Raw genomic sequence first — 23,210 nt, forward strand, 5'->3', positions numbered from 1 at the left:
TCTCCTTGGTTTTAACTTAAAATTTTTAAAATTATTTTAACCCATTTAAGTTTATTTTAGAAATCTATTTAATTAGACACAAGTTAAATTTTTGCTGGTTTATTTATATATTTTTAAAGATTTATGTATTTATTCATGAGAGACACAGGAGAGAGAGGCAGAGACATAGAAAGAGGGAGAAGCAGGCTCTTCACAGAGAGCCCGATTTGGGACTCAATCCTGGATCCTGGGATCACTCCCTGAGCTGACGGTAGACACTCAACCGCTGAGCCACCCAGGCGTCCCTATATTTGCTGGTTTAAATAAAAGTAGAAATGGAAGAATAATAATCTGTGGGCAAAAATATTAAAATATGTATAGTTGGCCAAAGAAGCCAACATCAACATCATTAGCCATCAGAGAAACACAAATTAAAGCCACTGTAAGATAACTAGTATAGGGATCCCTGGGTGGCGCAGCGGTTTGGCGCCTGCCTTTGGCTCAGGGCGCGATCCTGGAGACCCGGGATCGAATCCCACGTCAGGCTCCCGGTGCATGGGGCCTGCTTCTCCCTCTGCCTGTGTCTCTGCCTCTCTCTCTCTCTGTGACTATCATAAAAAAATAAAATAAATAAAAATGATTAAAAAAAAAAGATAACTAGTATATAACTACTCACTAGCATAGCTAATATTAAAAACATTAATAATTCCATGTTTGATAAGGATGTCCAGCAACTAGAACTCTCATATACTGCAGGTGGGAATATAAAATGGTGTAATCACTTTGGAAAACAGTATGGCAGCTTTTCACAATGTTAAACACTTGTCATGTGGCCCTACAACTCTACTTCTAGATCTTTACCCAAGAGAATAAAAACATTATGTCTACACAGAGACTTAATATATGAATGTTCAAAACTGGAAACAAACGAAATGATTAATAACAGGTGAAAGGATAAACAAACTGTGATACACTGTTATCATGGAATGCAGTTCATGAATAAAAAGAAATAAACCACTAACAGATTCAAAAACAGGGAGGAACCTCCCAAAAACTATGGTGAGTCAAAGAAGCCAGACACAAAGGAGTAGATGTTTTGTGATTTCATGTATCTGAAATTCTAGAAAAGACATACGGTCTAAATGACAGAAGAGATTTTACCGGACCTAGGAATATGGCAGCGAAAGCACTGAACACAGAGACACACAGGAGTTATTTGGGGTGATGAAAATGCTTTATATTTTGATTGTGATGATATTTATAAAGGGTACATATTTATCAAAACCCATCAAACCATACACTTAAATGGCAAACCTTACTGTATGTAAATGACATCTTCCTCCTGGCCTATTATAGAATGGTAGCTTCCAAATGTTTTTTAATCATTTTTCACTCTGACTTAAATTTTTTTTTTTCAATTTTATTTATTTATGATAGTCACACAGAGAGAGAGAGAGAGGCAGAGACATAGGCAGAGGGAGAAGCAGGCTCCATGCACCGGGAGCCTGACGTGGGATTCGATCCTGGGTCTCCAGGATCGCGCCCTGGGCCAAAGGCAGGCGCCAAACCGCTGCGCCACCCAGGGATCCCCTTCACTCTGACTTAAAAACAACTTATAAATCACATACATGTTCTATTGTATGAATACGATACACTCTACAAAACACATAGAAAGGGATCCCTGGGTGGCGCAGCGGTTTAGCGCCTGCCTTTGGCCCAGGGCGCGATCCTGGAGACCCAGGATCGAATCCCACGTCAGGCTCCCGGTGCATGGAGCCTGCTTCTCCCTCTGCCTATGTCTCTGCCTCTCTCTCTCTCTGTGTGACTATCATAAATAAAAAAAAAAAAAAAAAAAAAACACATAGAAAAATTGGAATTATAAAATAAAATGCTGAAGATCAAATATTTAAGTGTCCATTTGAGGCAAATTCACTAGCTGATCTATAATGGCATAATATATACTTAGGGGAGAGTTTCATCATCGAAGACAGTGGACCTAAAGCTAAACCTAAACCATGCTAAACCTGCATGTCAAAAGTCTTGATTTTTGGAACATATGGAGCCAACATGTTATCATTTAAACTGGGACTATCTAAACAGATATTTATTATATGACTGTGGGAGAATTAGGGAAGCCTTCATTCTGCTAGCTTGTTTCTGCAATATATATACTATTTTCAATTTGTGGGAATTTTTTTTCAAGCTGCTTGTCCATATTATATGAAGTCAGTTTAATCAAAATAGACTATATAACCTATTTATCCACCTTGGTAGAAACCTGAAAAAATAAACAAATGCAAAAAACAAGTGAGGAGTTTTGTCATCAACCCCTCTTCCCTCAAGATGCCTCAATTACACATGTGATATATGTAATTTCTTACATTTCAGCCATTGTTTTTTATTTTTAGACCAAAAATAATTAATAGAAATTTAACATTTATTCTTCTAATCTTGCACAAACCTAGGGGGTAGATGTTCTCCTTTGGAGACATCTGATAGTGATAATTTACACTATTCAGAAATTATAGAGTCTAATAAGTGGCATGTGTGTATATGCATGTTTAATACTTAACATGTAGTTAAATATTTTAAGTCACTATTAATTTAGATACTTTAATATCACCTAGTTCAATCATCAATTCAACAAACACTTATTGAGCACCTATTATGTGCAGACAGATCATACGTATTGGGTTGTACTATGGTGAGGGCAAAAAAGACATGGTCCCTGGACCATCAATTTATGACAAAGTTCTAGAGAAAGACATTAATCACATAAATCAATTAAAATCACGTTGATGTGAGGCGGCTGGGTAGCTCAGTGAGTTGAGCATCCGACTCTTTGTTTCAGCTCAGGTCATTATCTCCAGATTGTGAGATACAGCTGTGTCCAGTTCTGTGTTCAGAAGAGAATCTGCCTCTATCTCTCCTCTTCCCCCGCCCCCACTCATGCACACTCATGCACTTTGTTTCTCTCTAAAGTAAAATAAATAAATAAAATCTTTTAAAAAATAAAACCACAATGCTGAATAGACTGTGAGGAAGAGGTCCATATGGCTAGAGGAATGTACAACAGAAAGACTCAGCCTAGTTTGGGTATCAGCCATGCTTCCCTGTGACTATGACCGCTGACCTCTAGTGTTCAATAAAATACTACTGAACCTGTACAAACAGAAACCAAGGTATAAATAAAGATACTTGTGGGGCCAACTAGTAGGATGAAGCTTCCTTTGTATTAGATCTATCTGTGGTATCATTTAGCCTTGATCACTTTCATAATAAGGCTGGCTCTATTCCACCTTATTAGCCCAAGACAATTATAGTAGCTCAACCCAACACCAATAAGATCATAAACATATAGGAGAACACACTGAAATTGAAAAGCAATCTCAGTTATAATGTAGTAGTTCAGATGATCTAGAATAAATTGTTTCGTTATGAGGAAAGACACATATACAGTAGATTCCTAAGGAAATATCCATATATTGCACCCTGAGACACTCTGCTCTTTGCAGCCATTTTCCTACCTCTAGCTTCCCAGTACAGTGTTTGATATGATGAATCAACAGTTTTGTCCTTATATCTACAAAATGCTTTGAACGTTACAAAGCATCATTACAACGACTTTTTTTTTCCTCTCATTTGATCCTGCTAACAATTCAGGTACATTATGTATTTCAAAGACTGAGGAAACTAAGGCAGGCTGGCACTCATTCAAGAAGTCTTCCACAATTGCCCCCCCCCCAAAAAAAAAAACAGACTCACCTCCAAATTATACCGTGCTCTTCAAGTATTGGCATTCTCTCTGCCATTTCTGTCTACCTCTCAGTCTTTTTTGGTCTAACCTTAAAGTTCTTCCTATCTCAGTCACAAGAACAGTTCCGGCCACATAACAGATGCTCAATCACTGTTTGCCAAATGAGCTCCAGAATTCAGTTATCACAACTCAAGGGCAGGCAGGCTGAAGTAACTCGTTCAACACCAAGCTTACAAGTGGCAGATGTGGCAATCCAACTCACTCACATCTCCTGAGATCAAATTCAAGTCGGTGTTCCTTTAGCCCACATCTCTAATATTGTAGGGTAACATTATTACTGCTTCCTAGGAAGCACCAACCAAAACATAGGTATGAATATCATTTAAGCTCAAACATCAAAAGCATTTTCCTGTGGGTGAAATAAATTATCTACTGAGATCTATGAGCATTGTCAGGACTTTCCAGTTTTATACTAACTATTTAAAAAAGACAGGTTTTGTTTATTACACTAGCTCCTCTATGTGGAGTTCCTCAACATCTCCAATGCTTTTTTGCTTTGTTATTTTAAAATGTCTATTTAAAATAAGTAGCTAAAGAAACGCTCAATTTCTGTGAACTGTTTTTATGAAATTGCTGGGGAAAATTAAGAGTAATCATGAGTTTTAAATGTATAACCATCTACCAGATCAATGAACCACAGGCAACAAACACCTCAGTGAACCTCAATGTTGAGGCAAAAGTCCTGAAAATAAGCACAATAACAAAAAAGAAAAATCATTGGTAAAACGGCTTTGCACAGAATAATTATGTTATCAAGGATCATAAACAGTACTGGAATCAATGGTTTTGTCAGTTTCATAAGATATTCAGAAAAATTATTATCTCTGGCAACTAAGGCTTCAGGCCATTCAAAGTAAAAATATTTTTTTAAAGATTTTATTTATTCATGAGAGACATATAGAGAGAGGTGGAGACACAGGCAGAGGGAGAAGCAGGCTCCCTGTGGGGAGCCTGATGTGGGACTTGATCTCAGGACCTAGGATCATGACCTGGGCCAAAGGCAGATGCTCAGTCACTGAGCCAGCCAGGTGTCCCTATTCAAAGTAAAATTAACTTCCTTACTATCACTTTCCAAAATCTTCAGGAACAATTTTGCTCTATCACTTCAACCTACAGATACAGTTTCATTCCTCGAAACAAAAACAACTCATGTTTGCTTGTATATATAGTTTAACTCTGCTAGTGATAAGATACAAAGTGAACCTGAGATTCCCAAAAGGGACAGTGCCTTTTTAAACCTAATTATGTTAATAAACATCTTTATATAAGAATTGCCTTTCTTGTATTTCAAGTGCTATCTTTTCTAATGCATTTTTTCTTATTTCACTTTTCTTCTTTAACCTTACTAATTTTAAAAAACTAAAATTGCTAATCATAAGAAAGCACAGATTGAATAGGATCCCAAACTATCAAGACTTAATAAACCATAAACCCCAAGTACTAAAGAAAGAAAAAACATATATAGCTTTGGATAACTATGTACATTTATAAGAAACAGCCTGACCGACTTGTAAACCAGAAATAGAAGCCTTACGTATTACTGTTTCTGGCTTTTTTTTTTTTAAGATTTTATTTATTTATTCATGATAGTCACACAGAGAGAGAGAGAGGCAGAGACACAGGCAGAGGGAGAAGCAGGCTCCATGCAGGGAGCCCGATGTGGGATTCGATCCTGGGTCTCCAGGATCGCGCCCTGGGCCAAAGGCAGGCGCCAAACCGCTGCGCCACCCAGGGATCCCTGTTTCTGGTTTTGAGGCCTACCTTTTTGTCACCCACTGAAATTATACCTTTTATAAATAAAGGATAATCTTTTAAAGCAATCTTTAAAAATTAGGATCATAAAAGGATGAAAATATACCTTTTTATTTAATATAAAAATGGTGTTCTGAGACGCCTGGGTGGCTCAGCGGTTGAGCATCAACCTTCAGCCCAGGGCGTGATCCTGGGGTCCTGGGATCAAGTCCTGTGTCTCTGCCTCTGTGTCTCTCATGAATAAATAAATAAATAAAATCTTTAGGAAAAATATGGTGTTCTACCTGGTTACCCATCCAATAACTAACCTGTCAACTGTAATATGAACTTGGGCAACTTTAACTTTTTAAAGCTTGCTAATCAATTGATTTGATGAACCTAGTTTTCCTCCTAGTTGAGATGGGAATGGCTGTCTGGGACTTTATTCAACTGGATATAACCAGTATTAATGAAGACAAAAATCAAAAGCCACAAATGGACTAATGATCTCTGTTGAGTTTAGGACCTAATTTCTAATACATTTGTTTTTTTTTCCTTGAGAATACTTTATTATTTTTTTAAAGATCATTTATTCATTCATGAGAGAGAGGCAGAAACATAGGCAGAGGGAGAAGCAGGCTCCCTGTGGGGAGGCCGATGAAGGACTCGATCCCAGGACCCCAGGATCATGCCCTAAGCCCAAAACAGACACTCAGCCACTGAGCCACCCAGGTGCCCCTCTTGAGAATAATTTAGTTTGCATTTTCTAGCAACTAGGTTTTCAGCAGTCCTCCATTATATCAATTCATTATACACATTTGTGTTTTTAAGAGTCTTAAAAATGTCACCAATTTTTACTGATCTTTTTGCTTTATGTTGTTGATCAGGCTTGCTTGCTTATATATGTCTGTACGTTCAGATGTATGTATGTATTTTCTTGATAGTAATTATCAAAACAGGAGAGCTGATGGGGAATGCAGAGAGAGTGAGACAAAAATCTCAAAACTGATTTTCCTCTACATTTTTTTCTTTCCTTTTTTTAAAAACTTCAACTCACTGAGGTGAGACAAAAGTATATTAATTTGGGATACTTTTTTGAAGAACTTTTGCTTCTTAAGTATACATATCAGGCCACATTTCAGGTTTTACTTATTTAAAGGTAAAAAAGGTAAAATGCTCCCGAGGGGAGCCTGATGTGGGACTTGATCACACCCTGGGCTGAAGGTAGATGCTCAAGCGCTGAGCCACCCAGGCATCTCAGAACACCATTTTTATATTAAATAAAAAGGTATATTTTCATCCTTTTATGATCCTAATTTTTAAAGATTGCTTTAAAAGATTATCCTTTATTTATAAAATAGTATTAGGACTAGTAGCTCGATTACCAATTAACTTAGATTGGTATTGATTTTTAAGTGCTTTTTCTTTTGACAGGACTTCAGATTTCTAGAAAAGTTGCAAGAATTATACACAATATTCCCAGGTATCCATTTTCCAGATTATCTGAATAATAAGATTTTACTACATTGATTTTATCCTTTTTCCTCTTTTACTCCCAAGGTTCTATATTTACGGATGCTCATACTTACAATCTGAGTTTACAGAGGGCTTTAGAAGTTCAAGGCTTGTAATTTTTTTTATTTGTTATTTTCCTCAAATAACCCTTTATACCTCAGATACTCCTGCTTGCCTCACTAGTTTTGCTTGTGGGATTTTTCTCAAAAATGCACTGTGATTCATAAAGCTAAAACCAATCCTTCTTGACATAAAGTATATTATGTTCTTTGCCGTGGGACTGCCATGTTCAGTACTGTTATGTGAGGGAGCTTATACCACTTAACAGCTGATCTTGATATAACTAATCTGACTGCTTTATCTCTGTAGGGCAGAGCTTAGGAGCTCAGGCTCTAAAGTCAGATGACTTGGATGTGACTCCTGGCCAAAAAAAAAAAAAAAAAAAAAATCATGACTGAAGGAAGGTATATTAGTTTTAAAAATCAGGTTTACAACTTAGCACTGAGCAATGAGCCAGCCAGGACAAAGACAGTGGCTCTGATTCGCTCTAAATGGGAAATCCATCAGTTCATCAGGGCTGCATGCAAAGAAAATGAAGCATGAGAGTCTCTCTGCAGAAATGGCTTTGACTGATGTCAACACAAATTTTTAAAGAAAATAAAAAGGCATTACATGTGTGTCTATTTCTAAAATCAGCCCTGGATCAAAGGAAGAGCAGAATTATCCTTTTTCATGGATAGAAAAGATAGGTCTTAAGTGTTCCATGAAATTAACCTTCTGACATGCTGGTTCGGTTACAGGGATTGAGCTTGAAGAATTCTGATGAACAATTCATCTTGCTGTAAAAGTGTCCAGGAGAGGAGATGACTCACAAACTATGTTCCATATATACTTACAGCTTCCACAAAGGCATCTCAGGAATAGATGTCAGGGGCAAGAAGAACCTTACTGGACAGGGTTGTTATAAGCTTTAGAAATGATAGGCTAAGCACCAAGCACAGATGGCACACAATAGGTGCTCTGTAAATGGCAGTTACTGTTATTGGATTTGTTGTTTCCACTGGATTTCTGACAAAGTTGAATGGTGGTCAACTTCAAAATAAGCTATTACTGGGGTGCTTGGCTGGTGTAGTTGCTTAAGCATCCAACTCTTGGTTTCAGCTCAGGTCATGATTCCAGGGTCATAAGATTGAGCCCTGCATCAGGCTCTATACTCAGTGTGGCATCTGCTTAGAGATTCTCTCTCCCTCCCCTTCTTCCCCTCCCCTTGTGCTCTGAGGTATGCACGTGGTCTCTCTTTCAAATAGATAAATCTTTTTATAAAAGAAAAATTCATTATGACTGAAAACTTAAATAGCTTATACAGCCAGACCAGGAGCCAGGTAGGACCCCCATCTCATTTCTTACCACTTGTCCATCACCCTTTCTTCTCTAGCCATTCTGAGCCCTCAAAAAACACTTCTTTTTATTCCCTCACTGGTTAACTCTATTCTTCAATCTTAGCTTAAAAGTCACTTCCTCTGGAAAGACTTCCTTGACCACCTCAGACTATAAATAATTTTTATTTTGACCTTAAAGTTTCTCTTTCCTTCAGATACTTGATGGCAAATAGGCTCAGCTATATTGAGATCTATTTTTTTTAATTTCTTTTTTTTTTTAATTTTTATTTATTTATGATAGTCACACAGAGAGAGAGAGAGAGAGGCAGAGACATAGGCAGAGGGAGAAGCAGGCTCCATGCACCGGGAGCCCGATGTGGGATTCGATCCCGGGTCTCCAGGATCGTGCCCTGGGCCAAAGGCAGGCGCCAAACCGCTGCGCCACCCAGGGATCCCTATATTGAGATCTATTATATTGAAAGTGCATTTTTTAGCACAGGTAAAGAATTCTTCTGATTTGCTTTGGCAAAGAGGGCCAGTGCTCCATTTAAATTATGTTCCATCTTGCTCAAATCATATGTAAACAAAAGTGCCAGTTATCTTAAAGTTTTCCACTTTCTACTCATGTGAAAAATTTTATAGGACAAGTTGAACTCTCCAAGTAAAAAAAAAAAAAAAGGTTCCTGATGTTGGAATTGATGGTTTGATAAGCAAATTAGATATTCACAGGAAACATTATATATCTCTAGGAACAAAATTATGGAATTAACTAAATTAGTCTATGCAGGTAAGTGATTGATTGAAGAAGCCAATTTTCAGCAATTCGACTTTGGAAGGTCTTCTGGGAAAGTTGAAATAAATGAGTAACTGAAGTCTCTTCCAACTAGAAATCCAAACGCCAATCAGGCTAGCTAAAATATTAATATATTCTCACCTTCATGTCCTAAACTGTTACATCCTACCACAAAACCACACTAGATCCAAAATTATTATATTTCACGAACTGAGTAAAACACTGGAGGTATTCCTGATATTTACTGAGAAGTCCTCTGGCATTTTCTCTAATCACTATGGCAACTGCACTCTGCGCCCATCCAGGCTGGAGAAGGCCAATACTGCCCCCGTGGGTCAGATCACGTGGTCTCTGTTCTGATCTAGAGCCTGAGCCTCCCTAACTCATAACCCAGAGTAATACAAAGAAGGATCAGAGGTTAATGCTTACTAAAGAAAATGAGAGCAACTGGTTTTAAAACCAGAATAGCTGTAGAGGAAGGGTTACTTGAGAGTGATGGCAAAAAGACAAGGCCAAAGGCCAAACATCATAGAAAAGAGGGTCAAAAATCCACAAATTACAGGAGTCAGATAATACTAAGAACAAGGAAAATAAGAGTTAAAAAAAATAATAATAAATTTGTTGAAGGTTTATTATATAATGCCAGGTACTACCTTAAATTATTAGTAAACACATTATTTAATATTTGTAGACAAGCATAAACTTGATATTACTATCTCTATCTTATACATGAGGAAATTGTATCTCAGGCAATTTGCCCAAGAGCATATAACCAGAAAGAGCTAGAGCCAGGATTCGAACCCATACCTTTTAACTATGACTCTCAGTCTCTTCACCTCCATAAAACCTGCTTTCCTGGATGAAGTGGCTCTCCAAGAAATAAAGGGGGAAGCAGCCCAATAGCCATACAGCAAGAGAGATAATATGATAGTCAAAAGTATCAAGTGTCAAGGAAAAATCCAGAAAGATCCTAGGGAATATTGTTGGATTTATTTCTGTCAGAAGTGTGCAGTATCCACAGTTGGATGGGTAGGCACCCAAATTTCACAGGATTAAGAAATGTCTGGACAAAAGGGAGACACAGCAGACATGTACAGATGTCTCAAGAAAACTGGCAGTGGGGGAACAGACTGTGAAAGAGGTCAACTGAAGAGGGAAAAGAATGAAAATATGAAGGAGGGAACACATGTAAAGATGCCACAAATGGATCATCTGACTCAACCTCCCACTAGAGGTTCTTAGGAAACACTTTCACAACCGTCACTACTAGCCCCTCATCACCCAGTACAGACTCCCTGATTTCCCTTGAGCTCTTCCATACTTTCCCCTACCAGAAATACCCTCTTTTGGTCCATTTTTCTTAGGACCTCCAACTTTTACTTCAGCATCTCGCTCAAAGTCACATCCATGGTGAAGACATTACTGATTTTCATTCCCAAGAACAATCTCCACTGTTACTCCTGAGGTACTTAGTATCCAATTCTACAACAATATCTATCCCTCAAGAGCTGGCTTTCCATAGTCAGGTGCCATGTCAAACCCCCTTGGAAACCCTAGCATTTAACACAGTGCCTGGCATATTCCTCTGAAATTATATTATCTTAAACTGATCACAATGATCTAACAATAGACAAGAAAGTATTTTTAAAATCACTTTTAACAGAGAATCAGCACATACGGTTACTCAACAATTTAAATAGTAGAGCTCTTATTTTTACAAATATTCAGTAGAGATGTTCAGCTAGAAGGCCCACATTTTGGATTGGCAGAGCAAAATTTATTTCAATTGTAAATCAGCATGTTCCTTCGAAACACCTTTTTATATTAGATACTAAAAATTAGCAATTCTGGCTCTAAAAGATAAAATAAATATGCTCTTCAAGAGCTAAAATCATTCTCTTTTGTTTTTCTACAAAAAGACATTCAACGGGAATTCATTTTAACCCCATCTTTTAGGACGTCTGCCATGGGTTTTAATTAGGAGAATACTGTCCCCTGAGGGAAGCAAACCAATGGGAATCAAGTCCCAAATAAAAGCAAAGCACAGAAAAATGTCTTTGTTTCTGCTGATTATATGAGATAATGGTCTCAAATGAAAAGAATTCTATTCATGTCCATCAAAGCTAGGATGGACAGAAAGCAAATCTCTTAACCCTGAACAGAAAAAAAAGATAAAGACAGAAATGATAGAGTACACTACCTCAGGATTAGGTCTCTAGACTAGCAAAGGGATCCATTTAAAATATTACAGATTGAATTTCGAGGCAATGCAGTATTCTGTTATGGATTTAACATACTATATGCAATCTTCCCCCCACACACACACCCCTTAGTCTCTGTACACTGCTTCCCTCACAAGAATTTTCTCATGGGTATACTGCTCATCACCCCAGTTTCTTTCTGGATGTGACTACATACTATATACATCACAGGAATATGGCAAACAGAAGTGAGAATAAAAATGACCCCTTGTTGAAGCTGTGGTCTCGTGAGGATCTCAGGAGTACTCATGTCAAAATTCCTTTCCTAAAATCTGTTTCCTAAAATTTGAGGCATCATTTTAAAGATACCCATCATGAATAGATCTACTGGGATTCATTTCAAATTTACCCTTCTTGAATCTTCAAGATTATCCTTTGCCTAGAACCTAACTGGCACCTCTGATCGACTCTGTTTCTCAAACAAAATGTCATTTATCCCTTTGACCACAGGGATAATATACGCACTTGCCAGGATGTACCATAACTTAAGTGGAAATGCTAAATATGCCATAGATTGACACTAACCAAAAGGAAACAATATAGCTACAAAAGAAACAATATTGTTAGAATACAACTATTCTATTCATTTTGTATCTCAAATCATATGTAACAATCACTACCCAGATAGATGATTTATAGAAAACCAAAGTTCTTATCTGAATATAATCTTGAAATGAATTTTTATCATGTAAAAAGAGGTTTCAGTGTCCCAGTTACATACTAAAGACTCAAGAGAAAGAAAGTGTGTCCCTGTGCACGAAAAGGTAAAGACCATAGTCTCTGATAATAAAAGAAGTCAAAATTGACAGCTAACTTGACAAAAGATTTTTTTTTTTCTTTGAGTTCAAACAAAAGCCCCTCAACCCCGGGGCTCCACTGCACCTGGGACGTTGTGTTTACAAGAAGTGGTATAGTGATAACACACTTACCCACTTTGACAGAAAAGCTGTGTGCCTTTCTCTAAGGAACGGAGAAGGTAGGCAGAGACTACAGGAAAAAGCTAGAACTGTACTCAGAGGGGCAGTTAAAACTAGGAGAAAAAAAGTCTCAGAGCCCTGGTTCGAAGTGGCTTAGGAATCATCCTCAAGGTCAGCAACACTGTAGAACACCTGAAACCCAAGATTGCAACAAGGAGTAAAAATGCTGGCTGGCTTTACTCTAGGTTCTGCTTTGACTGGCTGTGGGAAAGAATGCAATAATGGAAGACACGTTCCTCCTTCCTGCGCCTGGATTTTCAATTCAGGTTTAGGGCAAGTAGGGTCAAAGACCACTCATATTTAGGCATAAAATGACCAACTTGAAAAATAATCTATAGAAAACTCTAAGAAATCATTCAAGGCAGGGGGAAGGCAAGGGAGAAGTAACTCACTTCTAGTCATAGTCTATAGAAACCATCAGTCCAAAGTCTTCTTATATTGGGACGCCTGGGTGGCTCAGCGGTTCAGCGTCTGCCTTCTGCCCAAGGTGTGATCCTGGAGTCCCGGGATCGAGTCCCACATCAGGCTCCCAGCATGGAGCCTGCATCTCCTTCAGCCTATGTCTCTGCCTCATTCTGTCTGTGTGTCTCTCATGAATAAATAAAACCTTTTTTTAAAAAAAAAAAAAAAAAACAGTTTTCTTATAAAGATGATGATGAGTAATATGGAAGTTTTAATATTTTGTCAACATCAAATTTGAATATTTTATAGATTTTATTGAAATGGGCAACCATGTCTATATTTGGAAGCTGAGACTCTATGGTGTTTTGTGAAATGGTGCAAAATTACAAAAGACAGGAAATTTGATGAAGTACTGCTATAACAAGACCTTGTAGTCATTGCTCAGAATTCTCTATTCCTGAACCGGATTGTCTAAAGAAAGAAAGTTGATTTTTGAGCTCATACAGGATAAATGAAAAAGCACAGAAATAATGTTAGAATCCACATTTTACTTGGTACTTATTACTCATGAGATTAGAACCTTTGTGCTTTAAAGAAACAAAACTATATGTTAGATCTTAAAATTTCTTGGTTTTTCAACTTTCTAATAAATATATTATATACCTCAACAATAAACAAATTTAGCTATAGACTTCCTCACATTAGAGTGGCCAAAGCAAGGACACAATAAAATTGAATCAACAGAAGTAACTACCTTTGACATCAATGCCATGATTTCAACATCCATCATGGGTCAGTGACAAAAGCTACCAGATTTTAAAGGTATCCCACTACACTTGGAAAACTCATCATGACATCAGTACATTAATAAAACAAAGACTAGAGGCAAGTTAAGAACAATAAGAAATTTAAAAAAATTTTTACAAAGAATAAGAAATTAATACAATAATCATCTCATCAGTTGTACAGAATATATCTACAGGGACACTAAGAGAATGCACTAGAGAGGGGCAGCTGGGTGGCTCAGTTAAATGTCCAATTCTTGGTTTCAGCTCAGGGCATGATCTCAGGGTTGTGAGATCAAGCCCCACCTAGGGCTTCACCCAGGGCATGGAGCCTGCTTGATATTATCTCTCTCCCTCACCTTCTGCCCCTCCCCCGATGCCCACTCTCTCTTGTCTAAAAAAAAAAAAAAAGAGGAATACACTAGGGAACATCAAATGTGACATTTTCTAGTGAAAGAAAGAAAGAAAGAAAGAAAGAAGAAAGAAAGAAAGAAAGAAAGAAAGAAAGAAAGAAAGAAAGAAAGAAAGAAAGAAAGAAAGAAAATAAAAAAAAATGACAGAGGAAAAAAAAATCCTTCCAAATAAGCCTGGAAGCACTACAGGCAACTCCAGGCAAGTATCACACTAATCCACTATGTGAAATAAAACACTTTGTTGACAAAAAGAAAACGAGAGTTCTCACCTTCTTTGCTTGGTGTGAGGGGATGTAAAGTCTCACCTGCCTTGAATGTCCTAGAGGAAAGAGCTAACTTGAGGAACTGAAAGCTATGCCTGCTGGGAATGAGCCATATGGCACAGCACAGTGTTTTCCAAAGAGGGGTCCATGTGTACACGAGATTATTTTTCATGAGGACGTGAACAAGGTGAGTGTACATTATGTATGATTTTCTACTTACACTGGTGATAGGATTTTCCACTTCTGGAAGCAACTTTGGTTTTTTAAGGTTACATAGTTAATACAAAAAGTGATTTTAATTGAAGCAGCAATCAGAGTCTCTCCACCAACTACATGCAGTGAGATGGGTGGCCGCCTTCCCGAACTTTGGTAAGGCTTGGGGATTTATTCTTTGGTTTAACCCCCAACCATGGGTAATATCATATGAAAAAAAAAAAAAAAAAAAAGAAGGATTAAGTGAATTAGAGCAAGAAATACCCAATATTCCTCCTCCACTCAGTTTTCAGGCAGCCAAGTATTCACCTTCTAGGCAGGAAGCTGGAGAAGTCTTCTTTAAAAATATGACAGCCCAAGAGGAAAAAAGATACTGAACACCAGAGGGTCCCCAGTTAAAAAGCCCAGTCAGATGACCGACCCTACACTGCATTCAACAAGACCCACCCATACATGCAAATAAGCTGTTTATCCTCATGCTTTTAAATATGGATAAACACGCAAAGATTATCAGACATCTAAGAAAAGCTTCAAAAAAAGACAAGAGACCAAAAAAAAAAAATATATATATATATATCCAAAAAACTCCACAAAGTAACAAAAAACAAAATCCCAAAGAGCAAAGTAGTTTGAAGGAAAAAGACTATAAAAAGGAAAAAAATGCAACAATTTTTTAAAAATTAGTATCTTTGGAGAGAAATAAAAAGATACTATAATCAGGAAATAAAATGTGATGTTACAAAAAGGAACCTACAGGAAAATTTTTAAAAAGCTTCTCCTTGATCCCAGCCCTCTCCCTGCCCATCCCGCTTCTATCATCTGAAAAGAATTTAACCGCAAGTACCTCTGCCTAAAAAATATCCCTTTCGCTAGCTACTTTTCTGTAATTATAAGAGTGACATTTGCTGGAGATTCTCCTTGATACCAAGAAATTAGAGGCAAATCACACAAGTCTCAAGATAATGCTCTATATGATCTTTCTCATTTATTTTCTCACCACTCTTCAGAAAAATTGACAGGCCAAGGTGTTCACTAATCCACATTGTAGAACCATTAACTGGCACAAATAGCATGATTTCGTCATTATCTTTCCAAAACAAGCCGAGTGTCCTGAGTATGAATAAGCTCTGTAGTAAACATGTGACAATGAATTCATTCTCAATTTTTTAAACGGGATGAGTCAGATCTCCAGACCTTCAAGATCATTTAATTTTCATTCAACAGTATTTTTCACTCTCCAAAATACTCAGGCATTTTCTAAATCATCACAAAGGCAAAATCCTTGCCTGGAAGTTACATGCAAACCTCTCCTTTATCAAGTACTACCTATTGTGAGCTGATTCTGTGTTAACTATGATTGATGATATTTCAGTAGGAAGAAATAGGAAGTTGTGGTCAAGAATCAGGGAAGCGAGAGGCACCTGGGTGGCTCAGTGGTTGAGCACCTGCCTTTGGATCAGGTGGTGATCCTGGGGTCCTGGGATTGAGTCCTGCCTTGAGCTCCCTGCAGGGAGCCTGCTTCTCCCTCTGCCTGTGTCTCTGCTTCTCTCTCATGAATAAATAAAATCTTTAAAAAAAAAAAAAAAAGAATCAGGGAGGGGAAAAGAGAGGGACACAACTCATAGGATGGTCAAGGCAGAAACAGGAGTAAGAGGCTCTTTCAGAACAGGGATTATGGTTTGGATACTTTCCTTTGCATCCCTATAGCCCAGCACAATCTGCTACATCCACGAAGTGCTCAAGAAACACTTCCTCAGATTAATCTAAGAACCAAACTCAATCTATCTCAGCACCCACTGGGTCAGAAAGGAGAATCCAAATCCTCTCTGGATACAGCTCGGTGGGACAGACAGTCGTCAGCACAGGGAAAGGCATGGCATTTTTGTCTGAGAACGGCTGTTACTTACCTGCTGTTGTACTGGTACCTGCTGTACCACCTGTGTAGGCACTGCTGCTTGACTAGCCACAGATGTCTGTAAAGTCACTGTCGAACCTGTGTCCGACCCGGTCTCTGATGTCTGCATGATGGTCTCTGAAATACATCAAAAGAGAAATAACGTTTTAAATGCTCTCCTCACATGACTAGCTGCATTACATGTGTTCTTAAAACCCTACGCTGAGAGAGACTTTCAACTCTCAGGGTACTTCTTACGCCAACACACTGCCATCATATCCCATGCATGTTTCTAGTAACTCGGATCACTCTTTAAATAAATACAAAAAATTACCAGGTCACATTTAAAAAAATCCCCATTAGCACCTCTAATTTTGAGGCTATAAAAGTTGAACTTCCTTGAAGTCTACCTTCCTTAGGTCTCAGCTGTTCTAAATCAGTTCAATCATAGTATAAACTAAGCCCAAAAATATTTCAAGATACTCAATTTTCAGTACAAGAACCCTGACTGGATGTAAATATGTCAGAAAAATGTTATTTTCTAGACACTTTTATAGGCCATTAGGATGTCATCAAAGGTGTACAATTTAGAATAAATTATTTCTAACCCTTTCCAACTTTCAAACTTACTATGCTGTGATCTAAAACAGAAGTAATGCATATCCAAAAACTTAATCAAAGGGTTGGGCTCACTAATTTGCTCTGCCTGTGTTATGATATAGTACTAAAATCAACCTTAATTTAACACAAAGATAGCCAAAAGTCAACAAATGTTTGGTATTTTGAAGATGGGGAGGACAGAAATGAGACTTGTAAGCAAAGACATGAAATTTTACCTTCTCCCATTCAGAGTTCAACCTGGCACATTTTTTAGTTTGTATGTGTCTGCTCTGCTAACATGTTAAATTTTGCAGCATGTGCTCTAATGGGCATGGATTCTCACACCTCCTGATCTCAGCATTCCCTTTAACTACTTATATAGTCAACGGAATAAATATTAATTTTTGTGTTATTGAGCAAGGGAACAGAATTCTAATTTTCTTTCCTGAGGGGCTAGGGGCACAATATTTAATTGGTAGATTAAGAAAAACACTGCATTATGGTTTAAATCTGTGAACAGTATGGTGAACATTAATTTTCCCTACAAAAACTCTGAAAGAGTATCTAGTTCTTTCAAGGAGAAAATTAAGCCCTTTATCATCTTTTGTCATAGTGTGCCCTCTTCCAATTTTTCCCCTCAAACCTTTTCTAGCACCTCATTCAATTTTAGAAATGGACCTCTGAAGACATTTCATCTACTCTTATTTTATAAACAAGGAAACCAGAACCCAGAGAGGTGGAGGCTCACTCAAGGTGACAGGAACAGCCATGAGACTAAACCTTTTCACTTTGAATCTGTGCTTATTTTTCTTTCTAGGCCTTGAGTGTTGGCAACTCTTTAAGTGATTTTCATATTCTATTGTTAGGCAAAGCCCTAAAGCAGTATAATAAACTTTACCACATACAAGAGATACAGCAATTAACAGCTAACACTGATTCAATGGTTAACATATGCTAAGGACTCTTCCAAATGCTCTACCATATAAGTTAATCCAGTAACAACCTGGTGTGATTGGTAGGGTTATAATCTTTCATTTACAGATGAGGGACCTCGGGTACAGAGAGTGAAGGTGGTTAGAAGCTTATAAAATAAACGGGGAAGTGATAGAGACTGCAGCTACCACCCCATTTATTTGGGTCAGCTACTAACGTTCAGCTCCAAGAAGTTGAGAATTTGTGGGAAGGCTAAGCGGTAGGTGCCAGGTCTCCCAATTTTCCAAACGAAGCTGAAAAGTTCAGATTTTTATGTGACATCACCAAACGATGGCTCATTTTTTAAACTGTAGCATTAATCTCTCAGCAAACACACACACACACACACACACACACACACACACACACACCCCTCTGGGCTAGCATTAAAGACTATGGATATGCCTAAAAATGTTTGAGAATGAGAAGATTCACTACATAAAATTCTTGTCTAATGAAGATTAACTGGAGGACTCCTGATTCTCAAATTCTGGGAAGGGATATACACATGAGGAACCCTATCTGTGCCTCTTCCTTGTATTCCATCACAGAGGGAAAAATATACCCTCCTCAAAATGAAAGCAAAAGCCAATGTCCTTTGATTGAAGCTTGTAGACCATCACAATGTCTTTTGTGCTACAGCAGAGGAGCTATTGGTTAAGAATAAGCAGATAACTTTCTGCAGAGAATGAAGAATGAACCAGATGTTGGATACTACCTTCAGTGAGGTTTTCGTAGCCTCTCTTCCCAACTCCAAGATAGATGGAGGCCTTCATCCGTTTCGTAATGAAATGGGTTCATGAAAATAGGGGTGCCAATTATGGCCAATCGAGGGTGGGTGTTTCTTAGAGTGAAGTCACTCACCTAAAACTCCCTCCTATTTCTCCCATTGCTGGCTAGTAATTTTATCAAGGCATTTCAGGTGCCCATACATTGTTCTGCAGGCCAGTTTACACACCCCTGTTGGTATATGATCCATACCGTGATATCTATTTTAGACCTAACATAGGCAAGTATATAAAAAATAAAGATCTCTTTAAAAATTAAATACATTTGGGGCAACTAGTGGCACACTTGGTTAAGTGTCAGACTCTTGGTTTTGGCTCAAAAAGTGATTTCAGGGTCATGAGATCAAGCCCCACATCGGGTCCCATGCTCGATGTAGAATCTGCTTAAGACTCTCTCTGACCCTCCCCTCCAAAATAAATAAATCTTTTAAGAAAAATTAAGTATACTTGTAAAGCAATTCCTAAGAATTCTCAATAAACTACCTTATCAGAAGATAAAAGGCACAGATTTGAAAAATGGCCTCTCATGGACTCTATTAGACTCCACAGAAAGGCTTTGTCTTAGAGTTACTACCAATTAAAATTCTTAATTGCTAACATTTAAAAAGCAGAAATCCCTGTGTTAGAAACCAATTTCCAGATTCTTCCAAAAAATGTGAAAATTTAGAAAAGGTGAACCTATGTTATATGTTTTATAGGTAAATTACTTAAATGGCAATACCCCTTCATTTGCCTGGCCTCTATAGGCATGTGAGTTCATGACACTTTTGGGGGTAACCTGAACTTTAGTCTTACACATCGAGATTAAAAATGAAAAAATTACATTTTGGGTTTAAGATAATTTTGGTAACATTTTTACACATTCACTTCTTTCATACAGAAGAGAAATACTCAACTTTTGACCACTTTACTAAGAGATGAGGACACCCAGAGATGTTAGGTCATACTTGACCAGGGTCAAACAGCTGGAGGTTGGAAAGGAGGGTTTGGAAATACTAAGGCGGATCATGTAGTAAACCACCAGATCGAGTGGGAAGTCCTGAATTTCAGAACAGACACAGAAGAGAGTAAAGCAAACTGGGGACCTTTTCAGAATGAAAAAGGAGGAAATGGGTCCCAACTGTTTTAGAGGAGCAGCCTTTGCAGAAGAGACTGAGGGAAATGAGATAGAAAGGAAATGATGGCTTTGTAACTTCAAGTGAGAAATTCATGGAGAGCTTTCTATCCAAGTCTCTGGCTCCATGCAATGCCACATCAAAACTGGCACAGAAAGCCCAATCCAGAACAACCAATAATTGGTCCTGAAACATCCATTTCCTCTCCAGGGATTGCTCCTCATCCCACCTCACCCTGGGTCACAGGGTTGTGCCAATGGATACGAATTTAGTCTCCTCATCTCTCCTTGATGGACACAACTTCACCTCCTATGATTTCATTGTCTTCCTCAGTTATGAGAAAGAGGCTTCCTGTGCCAAGGCCTCATGACGTAAGAGGGTCTCACTCCCATCCCTGCCAGAGACTGGCTCAAAAACTCATGACCATAATTAAGTCTCTCATCTGACAAGTTTTTCCCAGGTGCCATGCAATATGCTAAGGGCTTGAAATACATACCATTTAATCCTTGGGAGACTCTCACTAATGGCAGCATTCTTATTTCCACTTAACAAATGAGGAAACTGAGGCACAAATAGATCACCTAACTTGCAGAAAGCCACATAGCCCGTAAGGGGAGGAGTCTAAATTCAAACCCAGGTTTCTCTAACTCCAAAGCCAAGATATCACTTAGCACTATCACAATGATAGGGCTTCCAAATGAAAGGTCTGAACAGCAAAGTCTCTGGGATTCTCAATCCATTGTATTTAATCTACACCCTTCGATAACAATGGAGAGGCAAGGTCAAAATTAGGAAGTGTTCTCTCGTTCTGCTGAGGCCAAACAGAGCCTAACTTGTAAGTATTTTTCCAGAGGCATTTTAACTGATTAATTCTGAAGACCCAACTTAACAGCAGATCAATTAGAATGTTAAAGCATGTTTGAGGAGTAGAACCCTCCTGCCAAATGCTGCTCAACAGATCATTTAAACCCACTGACGCATTCAGAGAGTTCTGGTAGCTTTCCAACATTTCAGCAAAGCAAGAATCATCACTGAAGGTAGTGCCTTAGCAGGCTTCACTTGTAGGTTTTGTTTTAGACACAACATAAGGTTTGTGTGTACATGTGAGGTGTTCCTATTCAGCCAGCAGTGGTTTCTGTGCTTTGTTTATGTTTGGGAGTAATTTGGTTAGTTCAGTTCTTTCACAGCCCCCTTTCAAGTGATATTTGTTTATCAACCACAAATGCAGTCACATTAATCCATTTTGATAAGCTAAATAAACCCCTGCAGTTGGTCCATGATGCAGCCCATATGTAAATGAGTTGTATATTCTTGCAGGAGAGACATGCACAATTTCAGTCTAGTCATCCTTGCCTAATGTGGCTGTCAGGTGTGTCAAGAGCAACAGATGCTTGTTTGACAAAGGACCTTTTTATTCTGGCTAATTAAGCAGTTGGACACACCCGCCTGTTAACGGTTCTGCTTTGTACAGCCAACTCTGGCTGAATCATGCGAATCTACAGCTAAATAGGCCACATTTTGAAAGAAGGCTAATTAACCCCTAGGAGAAGGAAAAGAATATTGCAAAAACCCAGCTGCTGAATGCAACAAGATTAGCATTTCTTCAACCTGATGGGCAAAACCTAGGCAAAGCAAATGTGTTTGGAACAAACATGCGTTATTGCAAGTTTCAAGGCATTCAGATGTTCTTTATGGAACTTCCTGAAGATTATTTAATACACTCAAATTCACAGTTGGATTCCTTTTATCACACATAATGTACACGCCAAATTAAATGGTTTAATAGTCTGACCTAATCAATTACTTTTCAAACAGAACTATCTAACTGGGATAGCTTAAAAATAAGTGGTATCCATCTAATTTTTATTGGGGTTCTCCAGCCTGGAATAATTTGCTCTCTAAAAAAGCAAAGTCCGCAAAGTTTGGCTCCTCTATGCTGACTCTATTGTTTTTGTTTTGTTTTTTTACTCTGAGGAATGTAACCGGTTCTAAGTCAGTAGAGAAAATAAAGACTTGTAATTTAATTTTCAAGTGCAACAGAGAATTTCCTTCCTTCTTTCTTAGTATAGAAAAACAAAAGATGTTACTTCCAATTCCTACTTGAACCAAATTTAGCAAAGTTAGTATGATAGTCACTTAATGGGTATAACTAAGTCACGTCACATCTAAAACATGACATTCAAATATAAATTATTTACTTAGAAACCTGGTTCAACATAAGAGTATGGGAATGCTATTTAGAGAAAAATATTTGTCAGAATTTGAATTACTATTTTTAAAATACAGAAGTTTAACATCTGTGTACTTTTATACGGAAAAATCCCAAATCATAACTGATGCTTTGTGGCATAAAATTTCTACTAAGTGTTAGAAAATAAATGTTATTATACATAATGCCCAGAGCAATTAAAATTTCTATTAAAATTAGAAAACTAAAACAAGCTGTGTTTTTTGGGGGAGCAAATTGCCATTATATATTTTCCTGAACATAAAATGAGTAGGAAATATGCACATTTTTGGACTATTCTGGAATAGATGTTGAAAAATATTAGAACGATTTCAATTAATAAAAAAAAAAAACTAAGGATATCAAGAAACTTTCACAGAAGACAATATAACGTAAAACAACAGGCCATACTAGAAAGTTTATATATAGAGGTAAATAATCATGTGATAAATTTAATGCTTTGAAACTTTGACAAAAACATATTGATGAACTGAGTACAAACGTAAAACACTATGACTTGTCTTTTCTCCCACTTCACCTTGTACAAATGAAAGAAACTAGTTAAGCTACAGACTATAGTCAGCCTTTTTTTTTTTAAATACACTTCTGAAAGTTTATTCATTATACGACACAGGGCTTCAGGAAATCAATAAAGCAAGTAACTGAAGGGATGTAAAAAGAAATTTCCTGATTTTCTGTATTATAAAAGCTCTGCCTATTTATTTAGGTTTAATGTTGTAAACCTCATGACTGTGTACAATTAATCTTTTGTACTAAATTGATCTGTAGACAATGATGGAATGATAATAGTGTAGACTTAGGCAGTCATCTTCCCGTGATAACTGATGACAGTGATTAATGTTGGTGATGATTAATCAGCACACTGGTAACATATACAGGTTGCCTGGGTAACTTTTTTCACTTTTCAAACAAAGGTTTTTGCTTAACTAATTCTTCCCTTGGCTCAGAGTATGAAAAACTGTTTCCTTGGAGAAGAAAATTCAAATTAAATTACTTTAACAGCTTTTATCTTGAAGGATCAATTACTTAAAAAAATAAATAAAACCATCTACTACCATATTAGAA

General features: G+C 37.6%; 1 protein-coding gene across 28 annotated transcripts in view; it reads right to left on the reverse strand.

Annotated features, from left to right (window-relative positions):
• The window catches only part of RFX3 (regulatory factor X3), a 289,026-nt gene that overhangs the window by 146,500 nt on the left and 119,316 nt on the right, over nt 1–23,210 (reverse strand). For 27 of the 28 annotated variants that reach the window (XM_038527193.1, XM_038527196.1, XM_038527198.1 and 24 more), the window contains one exon: nt 16,436–16,560. In XM_038527193.1, coding sequence (XP_038383121.1) covers nt 16,436–16,552 — 117 coding nt within the window. In that variant the 5' untranslated portion in view covers nt 16,553–16,560. Of the gene's footprint in view, nt 1–12,844; nt 12,978–16,435; nt 16,561–23,210 lie in introns of those variants that run through there. The other variant, XM_038527204.1, reaches the window with a different exon arrangement.

This window comes from Canis lupus, chromosome 1 (assembly GCF_011100685.1).
Source record: "Canis lupus familiaris isolate Mischka breed German Shepherd chromosome 1, alternate assembly UU_Cfam_GSD_1.0, whole genome shotgun sequence".
In the NCBI taxonomy this organism is placed as follows: domain Eukaryota; kingdom Metazoa; phylum Chordata; class Mammalia; order Carnivora; family Canidae; genus Canis; species Canis lupus.